This window comes from Quercus robur, chromosome 11 (assembly GCF_932294415.1).
Source record: "Quercus robur chromosome 11, dhQueRobu3.1, whole genome shotgun sequence".
In the NCBI taxonomy this organism is placed as follows: domain Eukaryota; kingdom Viridiplantae; phylum Streptophyta; class Magnoliopsida; order Fagales; family Fagaceae; genus Quercus; species Quercus robur.
Window position 1 is genome coordinate 3,042,522 of NC_065544.1, and position 25,010 is coordinate 3,067,531.

The following is a 25,010-nucleotide window of genomic DNA, read 5'->3' on the forward strand; positions in this document are numbered from 1 at the left end:
TGATGACTTCAGTTTCTTCTTCTTTGATGTGTAAGATCCTTCATCCCTACAAAATGGAACATATAAATAACTGATAGAAGGTAATGTTACTATTAGCTGCAAATGAGATAAACTCTTCCTAATGCAATTATTGGGCTAGATCAAAGGGCAAAATAAAATAATAAACCTCATTAGAGGTAAAGCAAGCAAGAAACTTACACTAACACACTTTCAAGAAGGGGTATCTAGTCATCCACGGAATACTTATGGACTAACAGAATGGAAACTCTCAACCCGTGTTTGTAAAAATCATCATCCTCTTCTTCTTCTTCTTCCTCTTCCTCTTCCTCTTCTTCTTCCACCTTAAGCACTACACAATATATATAATGAGCATAAAAAATTCTCCTACCCTTCTTCATCCTCTTCATACTCCTTGACTACAAGATAAGGCAGAAATTCCCATCAGGCAGATTGAGAAGATTTGGATGTACAAAGTCCCATCATTCTTGCCTCCCAAAAATACTAGCAGTGTGTAGGCTTTCTTCATAACATTTTTGATTGACTAAATCAAATGCACTAATACGGCAAATAGAGTCATCCTCCTCCCGATTGGAAGCCCAATATAGAGTGCTACCAGCAGTAATAAAACTTTCAAAATCAAAGTACTCTATTTCAATTTCTCTTATTGGTCTTGCAACCCTATAAAGAAAACCCATCTTACAATCAGCCAAAAGTTTTGTCCAAACACATGTTCCAACATCATAACCATATATTTGAGCAATCTCACAATTACTTGAAATTGTAGCAACAAGAATCATTTGATTATCCTCTAAAGATGCAGTAAACACAACATCCAACCTAATGCTAAATCCCGGATTTGGCAAGGGTTCCCATTTTCTTTTTTTGGGTCGAAAACCTCCATCCAGTGAAAACGATCGCTCGTATTCTTTTTTAGGTCAAAACCTCCTGAAACATACTGTTTACCACCTAGAATGATGGTATGCGGGTTGCATCTCCCAATTTTCAATCAAGGTGCACAACTCCATCCCTCCTTAACACACGCAAGGTCCAAGGTCCACACCTCATGACATAACAAATTTTTAGACATTTTGATCGGAGCGTCCACGGAAAGATCGTTGGCAACAAAATAAAGTTTGCCATCTAACACAGCAAAGTGATTGCATGTCTGTGCCTTTTGTACCGAAACGGGTATGAGATGTTTCACCTTTTCCTCTTCCTTTTTCTTTCTCATTCTCAAAGAAGAAGAAGAAGAACCCTCTTGATGGGCGTATGGAACCTTGATGACATAAAACTTAATGTCATCATTACAATTACCAAAATCATTTTCTCCTTTCCCACAAAGACAAATTTCAATCGTGTTTTCCATCGATGAGAAGGGGGATGAAGTAGACAAAGCCGCTTTTTTTGAGCTAAGACAAAAACGTATTGAAGCTGTTATTAATAAATAATAAATAAATAAACTATTGAATGGGTAAAATACAATTTTATACAATTAGTAGAAACCATGCCAAGACTTATTATTCAAGGTTATATTCAAAGACCATTGTGATTCAATTAATCTCCTTTCTAGTATACAAACTGATCTCACCATCAATACCAATCCCAATATCTAACATATGAATCCTAAAAAATTCGAACCCATAGCTCAGTTTCCACTAAAATTTCAAATACACAATCTCAAAGAATCAGAATTTAAAAATTCCTTATGAATTTCAAATTTATATCCAGAATTTAAAGGCTCACAGATTAAAACACCAAAATCAACAGCACTATCAAATTATTCAGAACCATCATAATCAGATCCATCATCCAATATGTAAGAACAATAATCAAATACAAGAAACCCATATCAAATACACTAGAACCATCATCCAAGCACCACGAAACCCATAATCAAATACATGAATCCCACGAAACCCTAACATTCAAAGCGAAATACCCAAAACCAATCCAGAAAATTCAGAGTAAAAATTGGTAAAAGGAGTCACACCTAGACGAAAAGAGCAAACATATATCGCAGAACACACAAAAACAATATTGCCAAATACATTACCTTGAGCAAGGGAGAATGAACAGAGGTCTGGGGATTTCAGGGAGATAGTAGAGGGATGAGATTAGAGATAACAGAGTTTTGACGTGACTGAAGGAGACAGAGAGGGAGATAAGCAGCTAAAATAGAGAGTGGACCTTGGCGTGAAGTCGGTGGCGAGTTTTTATAACACTATTTTTTATAACACTATTGTTTAAAAAAAAAACGGCAGAAATCAATTTAGGGGTTTAGGGTTTTTGACTATTGTGAGAGAGAGAATCTGAGATCTCCAATTACTTTTTGTTAGGTTCTAAAAACTTAGGATTTTATGTATTTAGAACTCTAATGTGTATTGTTGGCAAACCATGATCAAAACAAGATATTTAGTCGTGTTTAGACTTGCTCAAAGTTGGTTCGTTTATGTAAAGTTGGATTTAAGTTGTTGCAGATTTAATAAAGCATTTCGGCCTGGTTCGATCGATCGAAGCTTAGGCTCGATCAATCGAAATTCGGGCAGAATGCATTTTCTGCAGAATTCCAACTCAGCCCTAGTTTATTTAAAATGTTTAGGGTTTTGTATTTTTGCCCTAGGTATATAAGGCAAACCCTAGCTACGTTTTAGTGTTGCTCATATTGTTGTTTGTGTAAATCTCTTGTGAGATCTGTGAGGAGCTTTCCTTTACACAAGCTTAGGATTATCAAGAAGGAGATTCATTCAAGAACTTGATGATCATTCAGTTACTGTCATAAGAACTTAAAGAAACACAAGCGGGAGTGCTCGTACTTGCTGGAGAATCCAAGAAAGAAGGAGTCCGTGGTTTCGGAGCTTGCATGTGGTCGTGTCAGTAAGTTTCTACTAGTGGGTACCAATAGGATGTTAGTGGTCTAAGTTCTATTTTAAAACTTCGATTCTTTCATAGTGGATTCAGGTTTACCTTGAGGACAACTAAGTTAAATCCTCTCCAGGTTTTTACCGGTTTGGTTTCTTGGGTGATCATATCATTGTGTTATTTATCTTTCCGCTGCTTTGCATGGTATGATTATTTGATTGTGTTAACCAAGATTTGTTAATTTGACTAAGTAATAACTTGGCTAATTACCTAGGTTAATACAATTGTGTTTTTTAAGGGGTCTAAAAACTATCACTTTTCGTACATTTAAATATTTAAAGAATCATTTTTGTGCTGATTGGGCTCATATGTGATTGTTTTCCATTTACTGGGCATCCCGGCCCGGTATAGATGTCGGCCCAGGCCCAGGATTAGGACCCTAGAAAAGAAGCAAGTAGCAATAGTGTGTTTTTTTGGAATGGACCCTTAAAGTATAGCCCAGGAACCATTAAAGTGGGCCTAGACCTAGGACCAAGGACTAAGGTTTAGCGTGTGAGGAACCAAAATACTACTCTAGAAAGTGTAGAATGAAAGAAAGAAATTATAATGTTTTCAACTTGGATAGACTTTTGATAGTGTTTGGATGGCAATTATCTTTTCTAAATAAATAAATAAAACACACACGACAAAAAGGGTCAACATAATCGAAATTTTAAAATCCTTCTCCTTCCTCATGGTTTGTTCATTCTTTGTTTTGGGGGTTTCGTTCAACATTGAACATCGAAGTCCGAGGAGGCCAATCCATAACCTAAACATAATCAAATTCGAAGTCTAATAATAAGGTATCGTATCATTTTTTTTTTCTTTTTGTCATTTTTAATTTCCATGAAATTAAGGTAACCCCAGTCTATAGAACATGATGTCTCTACCGTTTTCAAAACCCTAATTCTTTCTATGTTCTTATTGTTCTAGGACCTTAACATGATTGCCAAGCTCATTTGAATTGAATACTAAGCTTTATTATGAATCAACAGGCTTGCTTGATTCTAAATGGTGTTTGTTTATTATTGTATTTGTCTTGTATTTGTAGTTGAGATGGGCACCAATGTTATGGAAATTTTAATTTATAATTCCAATCCTAGGCTAGGACCTTGATATGGTTGCCAAGCCCAATCTAAATAATTGGGTTAATGAATTTAATGGGTTTGCTTTGTTTTATTGTTAATTGTTGTATAATTTGTCTTATATCTATGTTCAAATTTCAGTGCTTTACTTAGGCCTTTGCCGAGCTCTGTTTGTTTAAAAGCACCTAGCGAGGTTAGCTTTAATTGTAGAAAAAGAAAAGTGTGTGTATGGGCCAAGGCAAACTTTGATACAAGCACGCTTTCTTATTCTTCACTTTCTAAGGTTGTTGAAAGGATAATAATAATGCCCAATTCCGCCGGATCACATGTTTTACGAGGATGATTTTGCTGTTGATAGAGAAGGATCTGATTCAAGCGATGACACTTGTAATGTGCAACCTTATAATAATAATAACAGTATGCATCATCCTGAGGTTCACTTGAAGAATGTGCTCAATGGTATGCTTGCCATTGTGATTGGCTGGAGCAAACTTTCGAGTTTCATTTCAAATCAGCAGTCACTACTCCTGTTAGGATTAGTGCCCTTAAATCCTATTGTATGATGCTATGTATGACATTATGTATAACTTAATGTTGTGATTAATAAAGTTGTTTTATTATTATCTAAAATAATGGTAACATGAATATTTGGACATTATCATTTAGTCTATGAGATGCATAGCATGTGATTTAGTCACAGGAAATATAAATCACAAGTTCTTTGTAAACTTAGAATTTTAATTTGTAGTTGGTGATGAAATTGGGCATTTCATCTACGAAGACTATAACATATCAACTAAGATGATTTGTCTTGATCATGGAAGTGGAGATTTCTAGTTGGTATGTTGATATGTTTTAAGAGTTAAGACATATGGAATTGGACTGCTGTGAGATTTATTATTCTCTTAATGACTGTCAAATGAATAATAAATCTCATGACTTCTATTTATATGAACACTTAATCCTGAGAGAATAATGGACCTGATTATGAAGTGTAGGTTACTTTGATATATCAGAAGTGAGATTTAAAGTCACAATCAAAATCTCAGTATGTTGGATAGCCACATTTAGTGTTAATAGAACATATATTCTTAAAATGAAATTCATAATCTCTTAACGGAGATATAAAATATTCCCTTTAGATAAGTTTAATGGGTTCGGTTATTCAAAGTGTTAAGCCTAACCACTTTAGTAAGGAATTACTAGAAGTATATTTTTATGAAATTGGATTTCATAAATATATGATGAATAACTTAAAGGATTAAATTGGGTCCTCAAGAATTAAGATGTAGTAATCTTCAAAGTGGCAATCTACATTTATGACTTTGTATTACTATGAATATTTTATGAAGGGGTTGCATGTACAATAAAATCTTGGGATATAATTTATTAATAAGGCATAGAGTGCAATTATATTTATATAGTGGTATTAAATATAATTAATGGTAACTTTGAACTTATCAAGAGTTGACAGAATAGCCCAAGGCCCATTGGAGCTAGTGTCTTATTTGTTCCCTTTTGGTCCCACTGCAAGCCACATACTAAAGCCCAATTGAAATGGCCCAAAAGGCTAGCCCAATTAGATAATCAATTACAAGGAGAGAAACATATAGAATTTCGTAAGTGAATGAAATGGTTTGTATGTGAGTGTTGGACACTCTATTATTCTCCCTTAAACACATTCATATAAATTGATTGAGAGATCACATTTCTTGGGTGTTAGTGGAATTGGAGTAAAGATTAAAAGCGTTCCCAAGTACTTTTAATCTTTGTTTTGAAATTCACCACACCAAGGTATGCTATCTTGTTCTTATATTCTAAAATTTACATAGTACATGTTATCAATTGCGAATGAAGTAGATCCGTTAATTTTCTGCTGCGTATGTTTTGTATGCAAAACAAACATGTATTTTTCCAACAACTCCCTACTTCAAATGTTTCATTTCTTGGGTCCGCAAAGGATGGTGATACCTTCTTGAACTCCTCCGTTTACATACCTAGTGCCCCACCACTCCTTGAGCCCAATGGATCAATTGGGGTTAATTATAGTGTTTACAAGGATGTATTGGAGGCTGAGCCTCCTGACTGGCTACCGGATAGTTCTACTACAGTTTGCATGCAGTGCACTGTTCGTTTCACTGCACTTGCTCGTGGCAGACATCATTGTCTGTTTTGTGGAGGAGTTTTCTGCAAAGTATGTACCAAGGGGGGTGTTTGTTACCTGTTAAGTTCAGGGAGAGGGATCCCCAGAGGGTCTGTGATGCCTGCTATGATAAGTTTGATCCATTATAGGGTGTTCTTATTAACTCCATCAGCAATGCTGTGCAAGTAGCAAAGCATGATGTGATAGATTGGACTTGCACAAGAGGATGGTTGAATCTTCCACTTGGTTTGTCTACGGAACATGAGACATACAAGGCCTCCAATACTTTGAGAAGCTATTGCCAGGTGTGATTATCATTTGCATCTCAGCTTCTTTTTACATGTCAACGTATTTTATCTTTGTAAAACTAACATCTCTTTCCTGCTTTGTAATGTCAAAGAGATAGGATTGTAAAATTCTAATGAGTAGTTCTGGCTAGGTCATAGATTCTATTTTGGAGCTTTGCTTCTGTGTTTACTCTTTGCTTCTTTTCATGTACATGTCAACTGGACTATAATGGTATTTTAGAAATTCATACTTTGCATCAACATTCTAAATATGCAATCCTTTGTAAAGCGGTTTTCCTTTTTTCTTTTTTTCTTTTTTCTGACTTTATAGTTTTTGTTGGAATTGACAGGTTGCTAGGTTGAATCCTGACAAGTCGATACCCTTAGCAATTTTGAAAGGAGCAAAAGGCCTGGCAATTTTAACTGTAGCTAAAGCTGGTGTTCCACTTGCTTACAAACTTGGCACAGGCTTGGTCATTTCTCGAAGGTCAGATGGATCATAGTCTGCCCCATCGGCCATTCTCTGTTGGTTTAGGATGGGGTGCTCAGGTAACAACAAAATTGTAATGTTACTTCTAGTGTTCATTTTCTTTTTGTTATTATTACTACTATAATGTCTGTAAGCATCAATATTTGACAGAAGGCTTGAAAATAAAAAATCCAAGATATGCACGAGTTTGGCAAGAGTTCCTTTTAACTATTTGTGAAATTCTAATCGTTTATCAAGACTTCTTCAATTTATGTTTCAGCTAATAATTGTACTTAAATATGTGTTCGCAGATTGGAGGAGAGCTCATGGACTTCATAATTGTGCTTCATGATTCAAAAGCTTTGAAGACATTTTGTAGTCGCATGCATTTTTCTCTTGGTGCTGGTTGGAGTGCTGCAGCAGGACTCGTAGGGAGAGTGCTGGAGATTGAGGTTTTGGAATGTGCTATACATACAGTTGTAGCAAAGGTATTGTGTCATGATTTAAGTTGTGTGTGTTTGTAACTTTTGGTTACATGATTAATTAGAATCATACATGTATGTAACGTGCTAGTGTGTATGATGGCTTAGCATGAAAAGAAAAAAATGAAGATCTGTAGAGGTTACAAACTGCGAACCTTTTATTATAGTATCATTGGCTGTGATCTGAATGTTCCTAAAATCTTTTTTTTTTTTATAACAAAAAATTTTATTAGAAAAAGGCAAACCTAGTACACCAGTGGTGTACTAAAAGAGAAGTACAATCAATTCAAAATACAATGATCAAACAAGTGTAAGAGGGAAAAACAAGGGGGAGAGAGAAAAGCAGCACTGAATGTTTAAAATCTTGTTCAAATCTTTGGAATGTACTAACAGTTGACAACCAAATGGCTAAGGATTGTTCTTTGGGCTCTTGAAAGCATGCCGTAGGCTTCTTTTGGTCAATCATTTTCTGCTATTTGTTGATTTTGCAATCTCTTGAAATGGGAGAAAAATTGTGGGAACTTTGGAATTCGCTTCCTCATATGGTTCCTGTTTATGGCTTCATATCAATTAGTGACTTTTCTAAGCCTTAATCCAGATGATTAAGGCTGGGCATTGGCTCCATGAATTGTTGGACTTAAAACTAAAAGAAATTGTTGTGAAAAACATCTTAAGTGGATGCTAGCACATTAGTTGATGGTAATCCACCTGTATTCCAGTGATTTATGGTAGAATTACAACATTTAGATGTCCACATGTTTCTATGCGGGCATTTGGTGGTAGGGTGGGTGGGGGAAGGCATGGTTCTGTTAGGACAGTTTCTTTCAGGTGAGGGAGGCAAGATATATATCATAGTTCTAATTTCAATAGATTGTGGATTATCTTGTATTCTCCTATGCGACCATAACAACATTACTTAATTTATTCTTGTTGTTTTCGTGTTTGCTTTATATCTTTGATTCTTTTAAGATTAAATCTTCTTGATTGTTTTAATAGTAATCAACTTCTTAAAGTTTTGAATTGAATTGGAAGCGTAAGGATTTTTTAAAGATTGAGAGCCTAAAATAAATGCAAATAGTGAAGTAACTAGAGGAAGACACCAAAATCTTTAGTTTTAGAGATCAGCCTAATATATGTATATATAGGGGGTGGGATAGGGGGAGGGTGGAATGCAATATTCATTTTTGCAAGGTAGTACTGCTCAAGGATATTGTTCTCTGTACTTTTCCCCATTCTAGTATGATTTGTGCATTTGAAAGTAATTTTGCGGTAGCCTGAATATTGATAACTACTGACACTAGAAAACTATGGCAAGTGCATTTGTGGGAGTGTCATTGGAAGGGAATGTTGTTGCAACAAGGATGGATACCAATTTACGTTTTTATGGTGATCCTTATCTCACTACCTCAGATATTCTTCTTGGGATGGTGAGCAGACCAAAGGCTGCTAAGCCCTTGTATGCTGCACTTGAAGACCTATTCTCCAGTCTACGGTGATAATTCCTGTTGTCTGCAATTTGGCATCTTTCTGATGCATGTGAAGCATCTTAATCCTATTCAGACATGCTTGGATTCTGATACATATTCCTCATCTTAGATCTATAATTGTAAAAAAGTTATTTTGGATTGTTTCATCTTCTATCTGTATAAAGGGATATACTTAATGCCACAGGCAACTTAGTCTACTGTTTCTATCTTAATCCTATTCATCTATGATTGTCAAACTGGTTAGAATAATATGATGTAAATATACTAAGATTCATTGGGACTTCTACATGTATATATGCAATAGAATGATAAAAAGTAAATTTAGTTGGCATGAATCAATTATTTTAAGTTCAAATATTATTTAATACTTATCAAATGGTTTGACTAGTGTATTTGGATGAGTTCATTTTCATTGGTTTGTTTTGTTTGAAAAATAAGTAGTGTAAAAGTACAATTGTCTGCTAACGACATAAAAAGAGTGTGAAGATGCTTAGGGGTGTTTGGTTTGAGCATCACTCAAAACTCAGTTTTCAAAATTCTAACCCATATCTCATTTTTTATTCTCTATTTTTCTCTTCACCTACCAAATGATGTGTTTGGCTCAAATACTTGCTTTAGGAATATTTTTTTTTTTTTTTTTTTTTTTGGGGTTAAATGAAGATTTTCTAATAGCTTAATTTGCATTTCAAAAAAAAAAAAAAATTTATATATATATTGGAACTCTTTTCACGTGACCTTATCATTGGAATTTGGAAGTGGTTTAATTTTTGAATTGATGTGTTTTCTCCAAAATTGAATATAAGGACCTGAGCCTTCAAGAAATTGAGGGGTTTGCTCGATTTTTTATTTTGCCCATCAAGCCAGATTTCGATTTGTTCCTGAAATTGGAGTCAATTTCTTGGAAGAACAATCGATCTAGGATATGGTTAAACGTAAGTGAAGAATTGAAAGTCTTACATTTGAATTGGCTGTGGGTTACTCATAAAGTGTTTGATAGAATTCCTTAACCATATGCTCATTGGTTTTGATAGGTATTTGTTGGGTCTAGAGATGGCACAACAGATTTTGTGGGCTACTATCTGTATATTATAAGTTGCATTTCTTTCTAATACTTAAAAAAAGATGAGGTTCAAAGAACTTGTACATAAGGTAAAGATGAATGTACATACCATGACCAGAACTATTTGGAAGTTTCAATCTAGGGTGAATAATATGGTTAATGTTGTTATATTTTAAACAGTAAAAGGTCTATTTCACTTTCTTGTAAATTAATGTCAAAATGCCCAAGAGCATGTGCTCAATAAGTTGAATAAGAATATGTTAAGGAAGTATGCCTTAATATGAGCCAAACCGAGAGCAACTTCAGCCATCACCTCTACAATTGAACTCTGCATGGCAATTGGATCAAAGTGATAACTATAAACTTTGTACGTGACTTCAAGGACATGGCTTCCAATTGACAGGTTTGGACCTGAAAATGCTCTAGCAGCTGATTAAGCAAGCAACAACAACTTGATTAATTTATACACTAATATAGCCTTCAGTATTTTTCACACTAGTGGAGAAATAAATAAGGAGAATGCATGTGAAAGTTATGATAACTCGATAAAGTCTCTTGATGTCTTATCAGATATATATCAAATTGTTATCACGATCAAGTTACACAAATTTAGCAAAGTTCTAAGTTACATGAAAATGAAATCTAAAATGTGAGAACTGTCATTGCTAAGACTAAACAGCGGGTTGTATTATATAGACAACGTACCTAGTCCAATGGGGAAAGATGATTTGTGATAATGGGGAATACACCTTAACACAAGGGAAATTATTTGACTGTTTCAATATCATACAGCTACAGAACTATGTTATTGAATTTTGCATAAACTGACATCTACAATTCTATTTTGAGACTCCTCCTTCTGCAGGGTACAGAGAAACAATGGGAAAATTTAAGGGGCTTGTGTTGAGCATAATCTATCTATAATTAAAAACAATGGGAATATAAAATGATAATTACATTCCTACACCCACCTTCCCTCAGATTATATTTGGGAGAGGGTTGGGGGTATTTTCTAGAGCAAAAAGAGCATGGGGAGGGCATGCAGGTTGTGGGCTAAAGCTCATCAATATTCACTAGCAGTTTCCTGAGATGTCTTCCCGACATCTATTAATATCCGTTAGTTATTTTCTGAGATTTTTTCTTGAAATTTGTGATGCTGCAATGCGGACAAATGTACTCCAGCCCATCCGTTTTAGCATAGTCCTGCCAATCATCATAAAGACGTCAAGACATCAAATATACATTTTTGAATCTACTCATGCTGTCTGTATCTTCATGCAGATGGATCAAATAGGGAAAGCCAAATGGAAGGAAACCCAAAGCTAAGGTAAATTTGCAATTCATGACACCATTGAATTAAAAGAAACCTTACCAAGGGTTCATGTAAATTACCACAGCATTCACCCAAATTTTGTATAAGAACTCAAATAAGGCAACCATACCTTAAAAGCACCAAGCCCCTGCCGCCTATCACAGCCAAAGTGAGCCCACTCGCCACATATTCCGCAGTTCACCCAATCACCAGCTGCGCTACTGTTATATCATGCAGACTCAAATTATTTAGTAAGGCATTCAGTTTTGTGCGCATGCATACGGTAAACAGCAACATGGAGAGAGAGAGAGAGAGAGAGAGACCTGTGACACAACAAGCAGCATTCTCCATCTACATCATCATGAGCCAGTTCATATTCTAGAAGATAAGTTTCGTAATGCCTTTTTAGTGTATTCCCCACACCCTAATTAATTATCAACAGAAATACAACTTTAGTCCTCCAAAAGTTTTCCAAAATCCTTGTAAGTTACAACAGGTTAATGAAAAATTTGAAGTATGAAACAATAACATCATATGAAACCAATCCCAAGAGAAAATCGCAATTTATAAAAAATAAAAATAAATAAAAATAAAAACCTGCCAGAGTTACTTTCAACCTATCTAGCCCCCTTGAGTAAAGTCATACAGCTCAACAGAAAATATTGAAAATAAATTTGTGTTAAGAACATTTTGAAAACAAATAGTAAAAAATCATCATTAGCAAACACCATCTCCCAGATACTTCAAATGTTCCCAATTAGATAAGCTTGCAATCACAAAAGGCATTTACTACGCAATGTGACATAATATTAATTTTGTACTTTGTCTAACCTTCAATTGCATATCATGCAACATAAAGCATCTCAAGAATAAAAGAGGAAAAAAAATGAAAGTTGAAAAACCATACAGTCATTCTATTGGTCAATGTGTGATTACGCATCTTTGAGAAAACTTGTCCTTTCCAATTGATGCCATTCCCGACATGAAAGCCTCCTCGTGAAACCACCTGAGGGACCAACTTTTTAAAAGCTATTTCTTGGCATATTTTCAATAGCCTTTAATAAGGTAAAGAACTTACTTCTCTATACAAGTTGAAAAGGTCAAGGCGCTTAGCATTGAGAACGGCATCAGGGAACTCAGCTAACCCACCTTGAGGAATGAGACGAGTATGTCCACGAAGGGTCAGAAACTGCATTACATCCCTCAAAAATTCCTCCTGCCAGGATAAGAAAGTTGACATATAAGTATTACTACTCCTTGCACATAAATTGCATTATATCAAGAGATCCAACATTTTGATCCAAGGTAGAAACATTCATTTGCATAAACAGCTAATTCATCTACAAGATTTTACTGCCAAAATCTATTCAAACTAGTAGGTTTTGGCTCTCAAAAACATTGTGCAAAAATATCAAACCGAAGCTGATTGGAATTACACAAGGAACTGACAGTGAAACTATTGATTAAATCATCAGCTAAGAATCATATGGCTTTGTTTTTGCAATTACGAGCACAATCTGGTCATATAGCATGTTTGTTATATTTTTAATTGCTGACACTATGATGGCAGTCCCAAGAACTCAGACATGTTTGTCAATTAGTTTTCCAAGTCACAATAGAGACAACACACACTCTTTGTTTATGTCCAAACATAAATTCACAAGAATGCAACTTATGTTAAAAGTTGAGATAGCCTGGAAAAAGGTAAAGTGTTGCGATAGGTTGATATTCAGCGTAAAATTTAGTCATTTTATTACGAATGGAACCTTTACATACACAAGTTGGAGCATCCACTACCAACAAAGCACTAGATTGAATCCTGGATGTAACAAAAAGTAAGCAGTAAGCAACACGCAAGATTGGCATCTGGGTTAATACATGTGGCCAACCCTGATTAGCCTGTTGAGAATCCATAGTTGACCCCAACATTTTGAAACTAAAGTTTTGTTGTTATTGTTGTAGAGACTAAAACTATGCAGCACAGATACTTCATAAGTTCTACAAGGAATCCTTACTGATATGGGGTATATAATATACCTCATAAACGTGTAGAGAATTTTAAGGGAAAAATCAAATTTAAATAATCTTTTTATAAGTAATATAACTATCACAAGTACTTAAGAACCTGATACTTCTTGAGCACTTGTACATAAGCATTGGATACACATTAAAGATTAGTAAATGACTATTTATTCCAGGACAGGAATATATTGCTGAGTAAAAGAAGTTTTATGACACAATGTTTTGATCAATGAATAAATTTTATATAAAACTTCAGAACATTTAATAACTTGACATGTGTGTGTGACTTTAAAAGAAAATGGTTCTCTAACCCAAGAAAATGAAATATGAAACCACTTCAATAGTGACATGGAAAGCAATGCCTAACCACCCTCTTGGAACTGGAGACCAAATGACTAACCTCCAAGCATACTTGAATTGGAGATCTGCCACAGCCATGTTTTTTCAAGGGAAGTGGATTTAGAGAAATTATCTGCTGGGCCTGAAAAGAGCTTGATTTCCGGTGTGTGACAGCAGTAGGGCCAGGAATACTATGCTTTGCAGGGGCAACTGGAAAGTTTTTTTTCCCTTGGTCTCCATCTAATCTCTCAGGCTCAGAAATTCCAGAAAAAGGAACCATCTTCTGACGATGACTCTGCGGGATTGGCCTCATTGCAGCAATATTCATTTTTTGTCTACCATTACGTTTATCTCCATTTTTCCTTTTCAGGCTACTAAAGGTGACAGGTTTTGTTTCTTGGCATGGTTCCGATCTCTTTCGACTAGGTGGAGGAGGCATCAACCAGCTGGGAGACACAGCAAGAACAGAATTGTTTGGATGGATTACTTTTCCCTGCTTCGTACAAAAGAAAAGAAGGCGTTCAGCATCATCATTTTCAAATGAAGCCACTGACAAGCCTTCAACACTGGCAATGCCCAACATAACTAAGCTGCGGTAGGAAACATCTGGTGCCAGCTGCCTCAAAACCTGCAGAAAGCATTCCAAGAAAAATGTTGAATCAGTAAAAAGAATTAACTCACATCATGGCATGTGCTTCAATCAAGTATATCGAATGTAAAAGTCCTTAGTTATCAAATTTACATCCTTTTTCATTTAACCACAGATTATATAATTAAATTCTTACATTTTGGGGCTTCTGTAGATATTAGCAAGAGATAAATGCTTGATTAAGCCACAAATGCAGAAAATATTAGACAAACAAATACTATTTTCTCAAACATCATGAAGGGAACACTTTCATTTAACTATCACATGCACCCAAGGATGTCAAAATCGGAATCCTACATAAGATCGTTAAAGGTAGGTGGGATCGTAGATCATAGGATTGGATCGTGAATCATAAGATCCTACATATTTTCAAATTTAAAGCAAAAAACACATTGATAATGACTTTGTATGTTGAATAATCACGTAAATTATAAATCCATTCATAAAAAACTAAGATTTGCATCATATGATATAATTTGCATATCATACATAGCTAAGTTTATACTAACGAAAAAAATATATTAAAATTTTGATCCAATGTATCTAAAAAGTTCAATAAATGTTTTAATTAGCAACCAAATACCAAAATATTTATCAAAACGTAAAGAAAATATTTTCCAAGTTCTAAGTTCCAAGTTTGAAATCCAAAATAAGTTAGCAAATGGAAACTAACTAGCTACAATATGAAATCCAAAAGCAAGATGAATATTAAGGTAAAGTGGACATTTAATTATTTCCATTCTAACGTTCTTATAACCACCGTCCTAAATTCCTAATCATCATCTATGTAGACATTATATATTTGTATTCTAGAGTTGCAAAAGACATTAAGATACAATTTCACACTCAACTATTCAAGTTATACCACTCAACAACAATTAAAGAGCATGCTAATAAAAAATCAATCAATCAATATACAAATACAAGCATAACTAATAAAATTATATATAAAAAAAATATTTTAGTAATATTAGAACACAAATTAGTATATTGATCAAATAAATTTAACAACTTTATAGCTCAAATTCTTCATTTAAAAATGATGAAGTATTCCTTCTTTTTTATTACAAGTGAACTAGAAACTAGAAAACATTTGCTTAGGTTAACATAATTTTATAAAAATAAAATAAAAAGTCATACCATCACAACATGAAAAAACCCTTAAAGCTTCATCAAAACAAAAAATTTATCCCAAAAAAAAAAAAAAAAAAAAAAAAAAAACCCCAAAATTTGTGTTTTTGGTAGGATCGGTAGGATCCCATACAATCTTATACAATCCTACACGATCCTACCATTTTTACAATCCTAGTGTGATCCTAAATATTTTGGTGAGGTGGGATTGTAAAATCATACGATTCTACGATTCAGATCGCGATTTTGACAACCATGCATTCACCACTTTAGGCTTATCTTCTTTTTTATTTTTCTGAAATGATAGTGAGCCAGCATGAAGATTGATTTGAACCCAATACCTTTTACTATGCAATGAGGCTAGAGCAGCCTAGGTGGCATCTTCACTGTGCCACTTAAACAAACCCATAAAAATAGCTATGAAACCAAAAAACACTCGAGATTTTGCAATCTACATTGATAAAATAAATATCATTAGACACCAATATCTTGGCTAACAATTAACTAGAATATATTTTACCATGGCCAGGAGCATACCCTCACTAAGGAAACTAACTATGCTAATGTATTGTAATCTTCCAATGTATGTATTCTTTTTTATTGAATGAAATCTTTTACTTATCAAAAAGGAAAAACAAAGAAATAAACTATGTTAAAATCAACATGAAATAACTATGTTAAAATCAAAAGCTTAGGAGAAATGTAACCTGTGAAGCCCACGTGGGAACCTTCATGCAGACTTCAAAAACACTTGCTCCACAGGCTATTGAGGTGGACTTTCGTGGCTCAGACAAAGGAAGTTTAGTTTCCTCAGAGCTGGGCAGTGCATGGACTAACTGACTTTTCTCAATGAGCTCATTCTTTATATGATTCTCCAAAATCTGAGAAGATCCAATAATAATAAATAAATAAAACAGTTACATAATAAATTCATGTGTACTTATGAACTTGAAGAGCCCACAAATGGAAACATAAAGACACAACCCAACTTTTGTCAAAATAAATTCTCCTTGCCTGATCATTAAAACAAGTTTGTGCACTGCCAGAAACTAAAAGTGATATGTGGGCAGAACTGCAGGTTGATAAATCACACCGCATAGTCACAACACCACGAGAAAATGTCCCTGCTTGTAAAGGAGGAGGTGGAGCACTGCAAATAATAATGCATCAGTAGCTGAAAATGCTCAATAAAATTTGATGCAAGTAAAAAACTAATTAATTAACTAATAAGATATAACATAAAAAGTGAAAAAACAATATCATAGCACTGAATAAAATGCCGTATGTGGGTTGATATTGTTAGTCACTAAAAAATCTCTCTCAACCAAACAGGTGTATGTTCAAGCTGTGTAACCGATCTACTTTATTTAATACCTTGCCCGATTATGAAGTTTACTCCCGCGTATCTGAAAAATAAGGGGCAAAAGGTGAGATTTGAAAGGAAACAAGAAAAGGAAAATTTAAGAGAAAATAAAGATATACATCTAGCAACCTTAAAGAAGGTACGGTTGGAAAAAAGAAATGCTATAATAATAATTATTATTTTTTTATAAATAGAAATGGTATAATAATATATAATCCTAGAAATACATATGATGATAGGCTACTTGGCAAATGCAAACTATACAATGGCATTGGCATTAAACCAATATATAATACTAGCCTCTAAGCATGCGCTCACGCACGTGCTCAGAGGCTCTTCTATTTTTTGAGTAAAGATTAATAATTTGCATTTATTAATAATTTTCATTTTTTGGGTAAAGAAACAAATACATCGTGATGAAGTAAAAAAAAAAAAAAAAAAAATGAATAAGTGGAGTGAGTTTTGCAGATTGGAGAAGTTTTAAAACTAACAAAAGAGTAATCATATTTTGTGGGAAGTTAGTGAGTAGAAGTAAGAATTTAAATCAACGTAAAAGTAGGAGTTTTTAGAAGTAGGAAAGCATTTCAACGTAGAAGTAAAAATTTATTATTTTTGTCAATTTACTATTTTAACCTCATTTTTAAGTTTTAGGTAGGGATATTTTTGTCAATAAAAAAAGCAATAACTAACTTTCTTTTTCCAATTTATTATTTTAACCCCATTTTTAAGTTGTTGGTTAATTAATTTAAGGGTATTTTTTACAGGAAAAAAAGCAATAACTAACTTTCTGAATCCTTTTAATATATACAAATAATATTAAAGACACATATATAAGAATCAAATTGTATATTGGTAATGACTTGCTATAACCATACTAATTTAACTTTGTATGGTATTTGGAGATTACCAACTAAATATGATAGGAGAACCCGATGAATTTAACATAAAATTTTGGCAGAACTACACTATTGGTCCTTCAAGTTTAAAATGAGCATTATTGGTTCCTAAAGTTTAAAAAAATGAGCGTGATTGGTCCTTCTATTAACCACAGTTAGTTTAAGCACCTACGTGGCTAATGGAGGAATGATGTCGCATCAAATTTAATATTAAGAAATTAAAACCCAAATTTAACTCATTAAAAAAACCCAACCCATTTCGAATTGACCTGTCAAATGAGTATTCCAAAATCAAACTAAAAAATGCTAGCCCAAATCTGAGATTTGCTTTGCCTACCCAAAATACCAATCTGCTTTGTTCAGGGCCACTAGTATCATTTGGCTTGCTCTGCCACCACCAAGATCAAGTTAAAACAACGTTGGCAACTCATTATTTAAGATTTTAAGGAAATAATAAGGCAGCACCACCTCCTCAAACAGTAATGAAGTCAAAGACAAATCATAAGGTAGTGGGCACAACATAGAAAAATCAAGTCCATATAACAATTGGCAACTCTTTATTCAAGATATTAAGGGAATGATGCACAGCTTTAAGATTTTGTTTATCCTGGACCTAAAGCATTCATAAATTGTTCTTCTACATTTGGTCCCATTTCCATTCCCCATTCAAACCATTCGATCCATGACTAGGAAATTATTTCAGCCAATTCAAACAAAGCAATGATTAGCGTTAGCAATTTTAAGAAAACCAAATTTGAAAATTTCAGTTCACCCATATAAACAAGAGAATTTCAACAAAAAAACAAGGAGCATTAGCAATTTTGAGTTTGATCTGGAATATTCGTTTGTTAACGGATTAGTTTGAAATGGGTTGGCTTTTAATGGATTGGCGGGTTTTTTAATGAGTCAGATTTGGGTTTTAATTTTTTAATATTAAATTTGATGCAATGTCAGCCAAAATTTGCCATATCATTCATCTGTTAGCCAAATAGGCGCTTAAACTAACTGTGGTTAATAGAATGACCAATTGTGCTCATTTTTTAAACTTGAGAGACCAATAGTGCTTATTAGGCAAAACTTGAGGGATCAATAGTGTAGTTTCGCCTAAAATTTTTGGGACAATTAATTTTTCCCAGCTCGTGAGGCAGAGGAAGAAAATTAAAGTCAAGAATCATTTTACGTCTACAGGTCCTCTGTGTTCTTCTTTCTTGCAATCTGGTTGGGGTTCTGTTGGTTTTTTTTTTTTTTTTTTTTTTGGGGGGGGGGGGGGGGTGACCTGGGGAGTGAGGGTTGTGCCACCACCCACCAGCAAGGCTAGTTAGGCTTTAAGTACTAGGTCATACCCACTATGCACAGTCTAACCAGCCTAATGCAAAGCCATAATAACATTAAGTCTGAAAAAGTGAAGATGCCCCAAAGATATAGGACTGTTATATACTTATAAAAGGTCATATTCAGGAATTTGGAGGAAAAAATATTGGTGCATGATACTTACTTCTATGCTTAAGAGAGCATTAAGTCCATCCTCCAAAGATCCTAATAAGCATGCATCCTGGAGGAGTACCATTTGTAAACAGTACATACCACAAGGATATATTCAGAATGTATTTCAGCCAAGTGACAAGTAAAACATGTAACTGGAAACTACAAAACCACACTTACCAGTGTGCATGGAACTCCACAAACAAGAAACCGCATGGTCACATCATCATCATATATCTTGATAGCAGAAAGAGTCCCAGAAGAGCTTTCTTCCTCCTGCCCATCTACCTCAGCTGGAGCAACATCAATCATGGGAGGGTCCCCAAGCAAGCAAGGTCCTGGCTTACCATTAGTCTTCTGGCTATTGGAAGGTAAGACATTGCTGTTTCGTACACAATACAGCCTAAAAGATGCAAGAGCAAGCTGGAATGCATCCCATGTATGACTGCATGAACTGCAATGCACAATAGAGCCTAAGATTACACAGGTCATACTGGCATACCAGGAGAATTTTTAGACATTTTCCAGGAGATCGATAAACCTAATTATGGATTCACTGGTCAAGATCAACTAAATTCAGTCCATAGACCAAAACACACATACAATTGAAAAATCCTTTGAATCCAAGTACTTTCCTTGCCTCATTTCTGATTTACTCATTTGTTATACTTATATCACACTAAGGGTACATAAGCCATATTGTGTTTATCTTCAATGAAAACATAGAATCATTTATGAGTATACCTTTGCACCACCGACAAAAGTGAGTGACGAAAATGGCATGCTGCATAACATGAAAATGCATTTTTCCAGTATATGATGTAAGGAACTCCCTGCAAAAGACAAACACTGAAATTTAAAAAAAACCTTTAATTGAAAAGGCATTAAAAGTGCGTATAGTAGAGGTTCCAACTTTCAAATCCCAACAGACCATCTCTCTTTCCCCCAAGTTGACAATATCAGCAGTAGCAGTAGTAGTAGTAATGACAATTGAATTGCCTACAAACCTTAGAATGAAGTGCCTCTGCTAATTTTTGACCATTGGGTATTTCTAAATAAACCTGCACAATCATTTAAGAGGGGGTACTATAAATAATTGTGTCAAATAAACACAAAAAAATTGCATCGCACACACAAAGAAATTATTAGACTTAATTGGTTAGGGAAAAAAAAAACTACAATCAATCTTGTGGTAGCAAATATGATGATTGGATACAAAGATGCGACTTAGAATTTATGGATCTTAATTTGAACCATCACAAGAGGGATGGCAAACTGCAAGGATTTTCCTTGCCCTGAAAAGGTGATGAAATAGGAATAGGTCTTGCTCTCTCTCGACTGTCTCTACTTTTTTTGTTTCATTTCCACATCATTAATGTTGAAACTACCTCATTAGAGATGGCAAAATACCTCTAACCAGCCCCAAACCCGACCCCTCCCACAGTGGTTTTCCTTGTCCCAGAGAGGGCACCCCTGATCTGACCCAACCCTGCCCGATTGCCATGCCTTCATATGCTATCTCATTGACTCCCTCTCAAGCTAATTATAGCAAGTGGTGTCAGAAACTTGTCAAATTCGTAAACTAACAATCAATTTCTAAACTGATCTACATGGCCCCAATACAATGTCTTGATAAGCTACACAAGTTCAAACATAATCCACCAAACTCAAGTTGAAGTTTGAAAGTATAGTAGATTAGATTAGAGCTGATGAATACAATCCATAAAATTAATGATAAAGAAGTTGAAGTTAGAAAGTATAGCAGATTAGATTAGAAGTTAGAACTGACAAATACAATCATAGAATGAATGATAAAGAAGTAGACACTCACAATGGTGGGCAATGTGGAACCAAATAGCCTGCACAAGGCTTCTGGGGTGGACAAATCAACGTCTCCCCATACAAGAGACCCAATTTCTTCACTAAATGCACCTGGTTGCTGCTCACCTTGCAGATAAACAAAATTGGGCTCCGTTGATTCAACAACTCTCCTGAACTCATCAGTGCTAGGATTGCTCAGAACTTGAACCTGCATTGCATTCATTCTTCAGTTGCAAACATTATATTATATTATATACTATGCAACTAAGCTTTAGTTCAACAATTTTGGTATATGAATCCTCAACAGACTAGTCAAAAACACACACACAATTCTGCTTCTTTTAAAAAAATAAAAAATACCCATTATCAGAAACAGCAAATTTAGAAGAATGGATGAAATTATATACCTGGAGACGACCAGAATAAGCAAGGTCCGGAAAAGGGTATCTGGGTTTATTATCTGAAACTGAAACCACCTGTTTGAGCTTTTGCTTCTTATCAGAAACAGAGACTTTTCCACACACAACTGCTAGCAAACTACACTGATTTTTTGAAAGCCCTTGCCCTTGTGCCGCATGGAACATCATGTATGTGCATACCCAATTGCCCAAACCACAACAAAAATTCAAAAAAAAAAATGCCCAACCCACCACCTTGTTTCTCACAATTTAATCATTGCATCCAAAAAAAACAAAAAAACATTGAATCAGAACTTTCAAAGAATTGAAATCAGAGAGAAAGAGAGAGAGAGATCAGAGACCTAACACAAAAATCGAATGAAGAAAAAAAGTAAAGTATAAAGTAAAGGAACCCTAAGGTTAGGACTAATAATAAAAATAATGATAAGAAGAATAATAAAGAAATCTCAACGAAACCGCATAGGGCATGTCTCTCTCTCTCTCTCTATAATAAAAATCCAATTCACTCTCTCACTCACTGCTTTTAAAAAAAATTGAAAAATCATGTACATAAAAAAACTAAGTCGCGCAATTAATTAAAGAAAAAAAAGTGTCAGTTTTTAACTACAGTCACAATGAGGACATATTATTATAGTCATTATTATTAGCGTATGTATTGGGAATGAGAGTTGTTTGAATTATTTGATCCATCTTTTTTGACGAACTAGTAAAGTGATAACCCAACCAAAAAAAAAAACAGATAGAATCTAACTTATAAATAAAGGAAATAATGAATGAATATAGTAAAAAAGGAACAAATCCCATTTCATGTTTGATTCCACAAACTCTCAAAACATCCAAATCCCAACACATTCGGATGTTATTACAACAACAACACCAAATGAAATGAGTACTGTTGCCTTTGGTTTTTTTTTTCTTTTTTTCTTTTTTGGTTGTTGGGTTTGGGTGTGAGTGAGTGAATGATGTGGATTTTGGACAAATTCCCATGATGCGATTTTCTCTGGTTGTTATCCAAAACATTGCTTTCTCGTTCGATCTATCTTGTTATTTTCGATTCGGCTGTTGTTGGTATCTGGTGATCACCGATGATGAGCATTGATAGATAGAGGTTGTGTTTTTTTTTTTTTTTTTAACCCAGTTACTGTGTGGGCCCCGCTTACCTGAACTGGGTGCCTTTAAACCTGTTCTGTTTAAGGAAATCAGACCAACCACTTTGAGCGCGTGTCAACTGTTAACTAGAGTGAATTAAAAATAAATAAATAAATAAAAATTTGTTAAAAGTAGAGAGAATAAATATTCATTCTCTTTTATTTTCCCATTGTTGTTTTTTAGCCTCTTTAAAAGGCATTTTGTGCAAGAAATGGAAAGTTATGCACTTTGGTTTATGGTTTAATTTGTAAGGTTTCATCACATAATTCTTTTGCTAACTTAATTTTTGGAGTGCCTTTAGCTAATCCCACTTATTAGACCAGCCAAATTAATAAGCTTGTTCCCCTTTGCAGGTCTATAAACCGACGAGTCATTGCTCCTTGGGGAGTTCAAACTATGTTTCAGTTGAAGTTCTTGCAATGGTTCTCTCTCTCATAATTCTACCTAGTTCTTACAATATTACTCCTTAATTTGGATAAGTAATTGTGTTTGGTTCCATGGATAGAGGGTGGAGTATCTGTTGATAAAATTTTGGTTGAGGCAGAAAATGGTTTACAGAAAATAAAAGCATAAACTAATTTTCTCAATAAGTGCATTTCTTTTACAGTCAACTAGAAAGCAATTTTTGGTTGACCAACATTTTCTGTCAAACCAAACACATCATAGCGGTAAAGCAATATTGTGAAAATTACTCGATTGTTTAAAGTGAAGGCCAGGGGTAGCAATTATGTACAATCATTTTCAAAATATAGAGACTAGAATTTAGATCTAATATGGTCCATATAATCAACAGCACTTCCTTTTAAGATGATAAGAAGTGTATGTGCCAAATCCCAAATGATAGGGAGGGATTAGAATTTAGAAATCATGTAAGAGGCGATATCACCTTATGGTAAATTCTCATATAAATAGGTTACAAAATAATGATAATAATAATAATAATAATCTCATCTGAATTAGATTTTAGAGTGGACCAAGTTCAGCGTTTCACATTAGATAGTGATTTGTTGAGGCCATAATAGAACAAACTGTAGAAAGACTAATTTCAAGATCGACTAAACTTTTTCTCTTTTAGATCGACTAAAACTCTTCGTATGGAGAAGATCAGTTTGAATATTCTTCCAAGTCGAGAGATAATAAATTCAAGATTTGTAGCTCAAGTAGTATGGTCTCTCTTAGGGGGCTGACCTATCGTAACATAGTTCCTATATAAGCCTCTTAATGGGTAAGGATGTTGTTCAATGACAACCAAGCTTTCAACATTCCTCTTGATGAATCACATGGCTTTTTTCTTATTTGTTGCAATATTTGGTGATATGTTGTGGTTGGAAAAGTAATGAGCAAATCCATGAGCCAAGTTGTATTGACCCTATGGAGATAGAAAGAAACACCATTAAAACCTTTAAAGCACACAATGGCGTGAGAGTTATCTAGATCTTGTAAAAGACACATTGGGTATGTACTATACAAGTTATTAAACTATTAGTAGTACTCTTTTGAAACGTACTGGAAAAAATATTGAACCATACTGGTTGTATTGAGGTCTTTTTAAGTGTTTTGTCTAGTACAATATTAAGAAATAGTAAAAAAAAAACAATTATAGACTTAAAAGAACATATATTATAAAATATATTATTTAAGCTAATATATTAGGTTAATGTACTTATGCTAATATTTGGGTTATATAAATAAATAAATAATATACATATATAAACAATGGTAACATCAAGACGATACATCAGTATGGAAATATTTCATTCCTCTAATAAACTCAAAATGGCCTGCGGTACAGTATCAATTGATTGGTGATCTTCTACATGTAGAAACTTGAATTGCTTTATTTGCATGTATAAATGGTGCGAGAATAAGGCTAATCTTAGATTATTCACAAAGGTGGTGCTATTTTTCTTGTTATTCTCTACTGGTGTCTCACTATACTCATTGGCATTCTATTTTTTGGGTATTATAGAAGACATTAGGGCCATATTAACCTATTCCTTTTGCTAGTCAAATTGAAAAAGACCCTTGAATTTAGTTCAATTGCAAACACCCCCCCCCCCCCCCCCCACAACATACTCTTAATTAAGTGTCATTATTCCTTTTTTAACCTATGTATAAAAACTTTCTCAAAAAAATAAAAAACCTATGTATAAAAAAAAAGTAAAAAAATAACCTATTCTATTCTGGTGTCTCACTATACTCATTGGCATTCTATTTTTTGGGTATTATAGAAGACATTAGGGCCATATTAACCTATTCCTTTTGCTAGTCAAATTGAAAAAGACCCCTTGAATTTAGTTCAATTGCAAACACCCCCCCCCCCCCCACAACATACTCTTAATTAAGTGTCATTATTCCTTTTTTAACCTATGTATAAAAACTTTCTCAAAAAAATAAAAAACCTATGTATAAAAAAAAGTAAAAAAATAAAATCATTTTTAAACTATTTGAAAATTTGAAAATTGATCCCTTTATTAAATTTATGTTGCTTATAATTGACCAAAAAAAAAATGATC

At 34.2% G+C, this 25,010-nt stretch overlaps 2 protein-coding genes across 4 annotated transcripts; one reads left to right on the top strand and one right to left on the bottom strand.

The window, feature by feature from the left end:
* Nucleotides 1-3,498: 3,498 nt before the first annotated feature.
* LOC126707189 (uncharacterized) lies at nt 3,499-9,139 on the top strand. 3 transcript variants are annotated; one of them, XR_007648856.1, is made up of 5 exons: nt 3,499-3,701; nt 4,125-6,431; nt 6,764-6,962; nt 7,194-7,370; nt 8,680-9,139. XR_007648856.1 is itself a non-coding variant. In XM_050406784.1 (5 exons), exons 3-5 carry the CDS (start codon nt 6,906-6,908, stop codon nt 8,858-8,860), a joined length of 429 nt encoding a protein of 142 aa, XP_050262741.1. In that variant the 5' UTR covers nt 3,499-3,701; nt 4,125-6,431; nt 6,764-6,905; the 3' UTR covers nt 8,861-9,139. The 3 variants fall into 3 exon arrangements, 2 of the variants coding, with proteins under 2 accessions (XP_050262741.1, XP_050262742.1); XM_050406784.1 differs by having other exon boundaries at nt 8,666-9,139; XM_050406785.1 differs by lacking the exon at nt 4,125-6,431 and having other exon boundaries at nt 8,666-9,139.
* Nucleotides 9,140-10,577: 1,438 nt separating this feature from the next.
* LOC126705440 (AT-rich interactive domain-containing protein 4) lies at nt 10,578-22,432 on the bottom strand. Its single transcript, XM_050404463.1, has 15 exons — nt 21,334-22,432; nt 20,937-21,134; nt 20,113-20,166; nt 19,850-19,938; nt 19,286-19,559; nt 19,119-19,175; nt 16,739-16,770; nt 16,379-16,514; nt 16,072-16,245; nt 13,646-14,212; nt 12,302-12,439; nt 12,131-12,229; nt 11,547-11,647; nt 11,354-11,444; nt 10,578-11,114 (listed from the first exon to the last, which is right to left on the bottom strand). The coding sequence occupies exons 1-15, from the start codon at nt 21,511-21,513 to the stop codon at nt 11,019-11,021; spliced, it is 2,286 nt and encodes a 761-aa protein (XP_050260420.1). The 5' UTR covers nt 21,514-22,432; the 3' UTR covers nt 10,578-11,018.
* Between the last annotated feature and the right edge of the window lie 2,578 nt (nt 22,433-25,010).

Coding starts and splice junctions, on each gene's coding strand:
- LOC126707189 (XM_050406784.1), top strand. CDS start 6,906: ATGGATCATAGTCTGCCCCATCGGCCATTCTCTGTTGGTTTAGGATGG. Junction 6,963..7,193: donor GTTTAGGATGGGGTGCTCAG/GTAACAACAAAA, acceptor ATGTGTTCGCAG/ATTGGAGGAGAGCTCATGGA. Junction 7,371..8,665: donor TACATACAGTTGTAGCAAAG/GTATTGTGTCAT, acceptor TACTGACACTAG/AAAACTATGGCAAGTGCATT.
- LOC126705440 (XM_050404463.1), bottom strand. CDS start 21,513: ATGATGTTCCATGCGGCACAAGGGCAAGGGCTTTCAAAAAATCAGTGT. Junction 16,515..16,738: donor AAACTTCATAATCGGGCAAG/GTATTAAATAAA, acceptor TATTATTTGCAG/TGCTCCACCTCCTCCTTTAC. Junction 11,445..11,546: donor TGCTGCTTGTTGTGTCACAG/GTCTCTCTCTCT, acceptor ATGATATAACAG/TAGCGCAGCTGGTGATTGGG.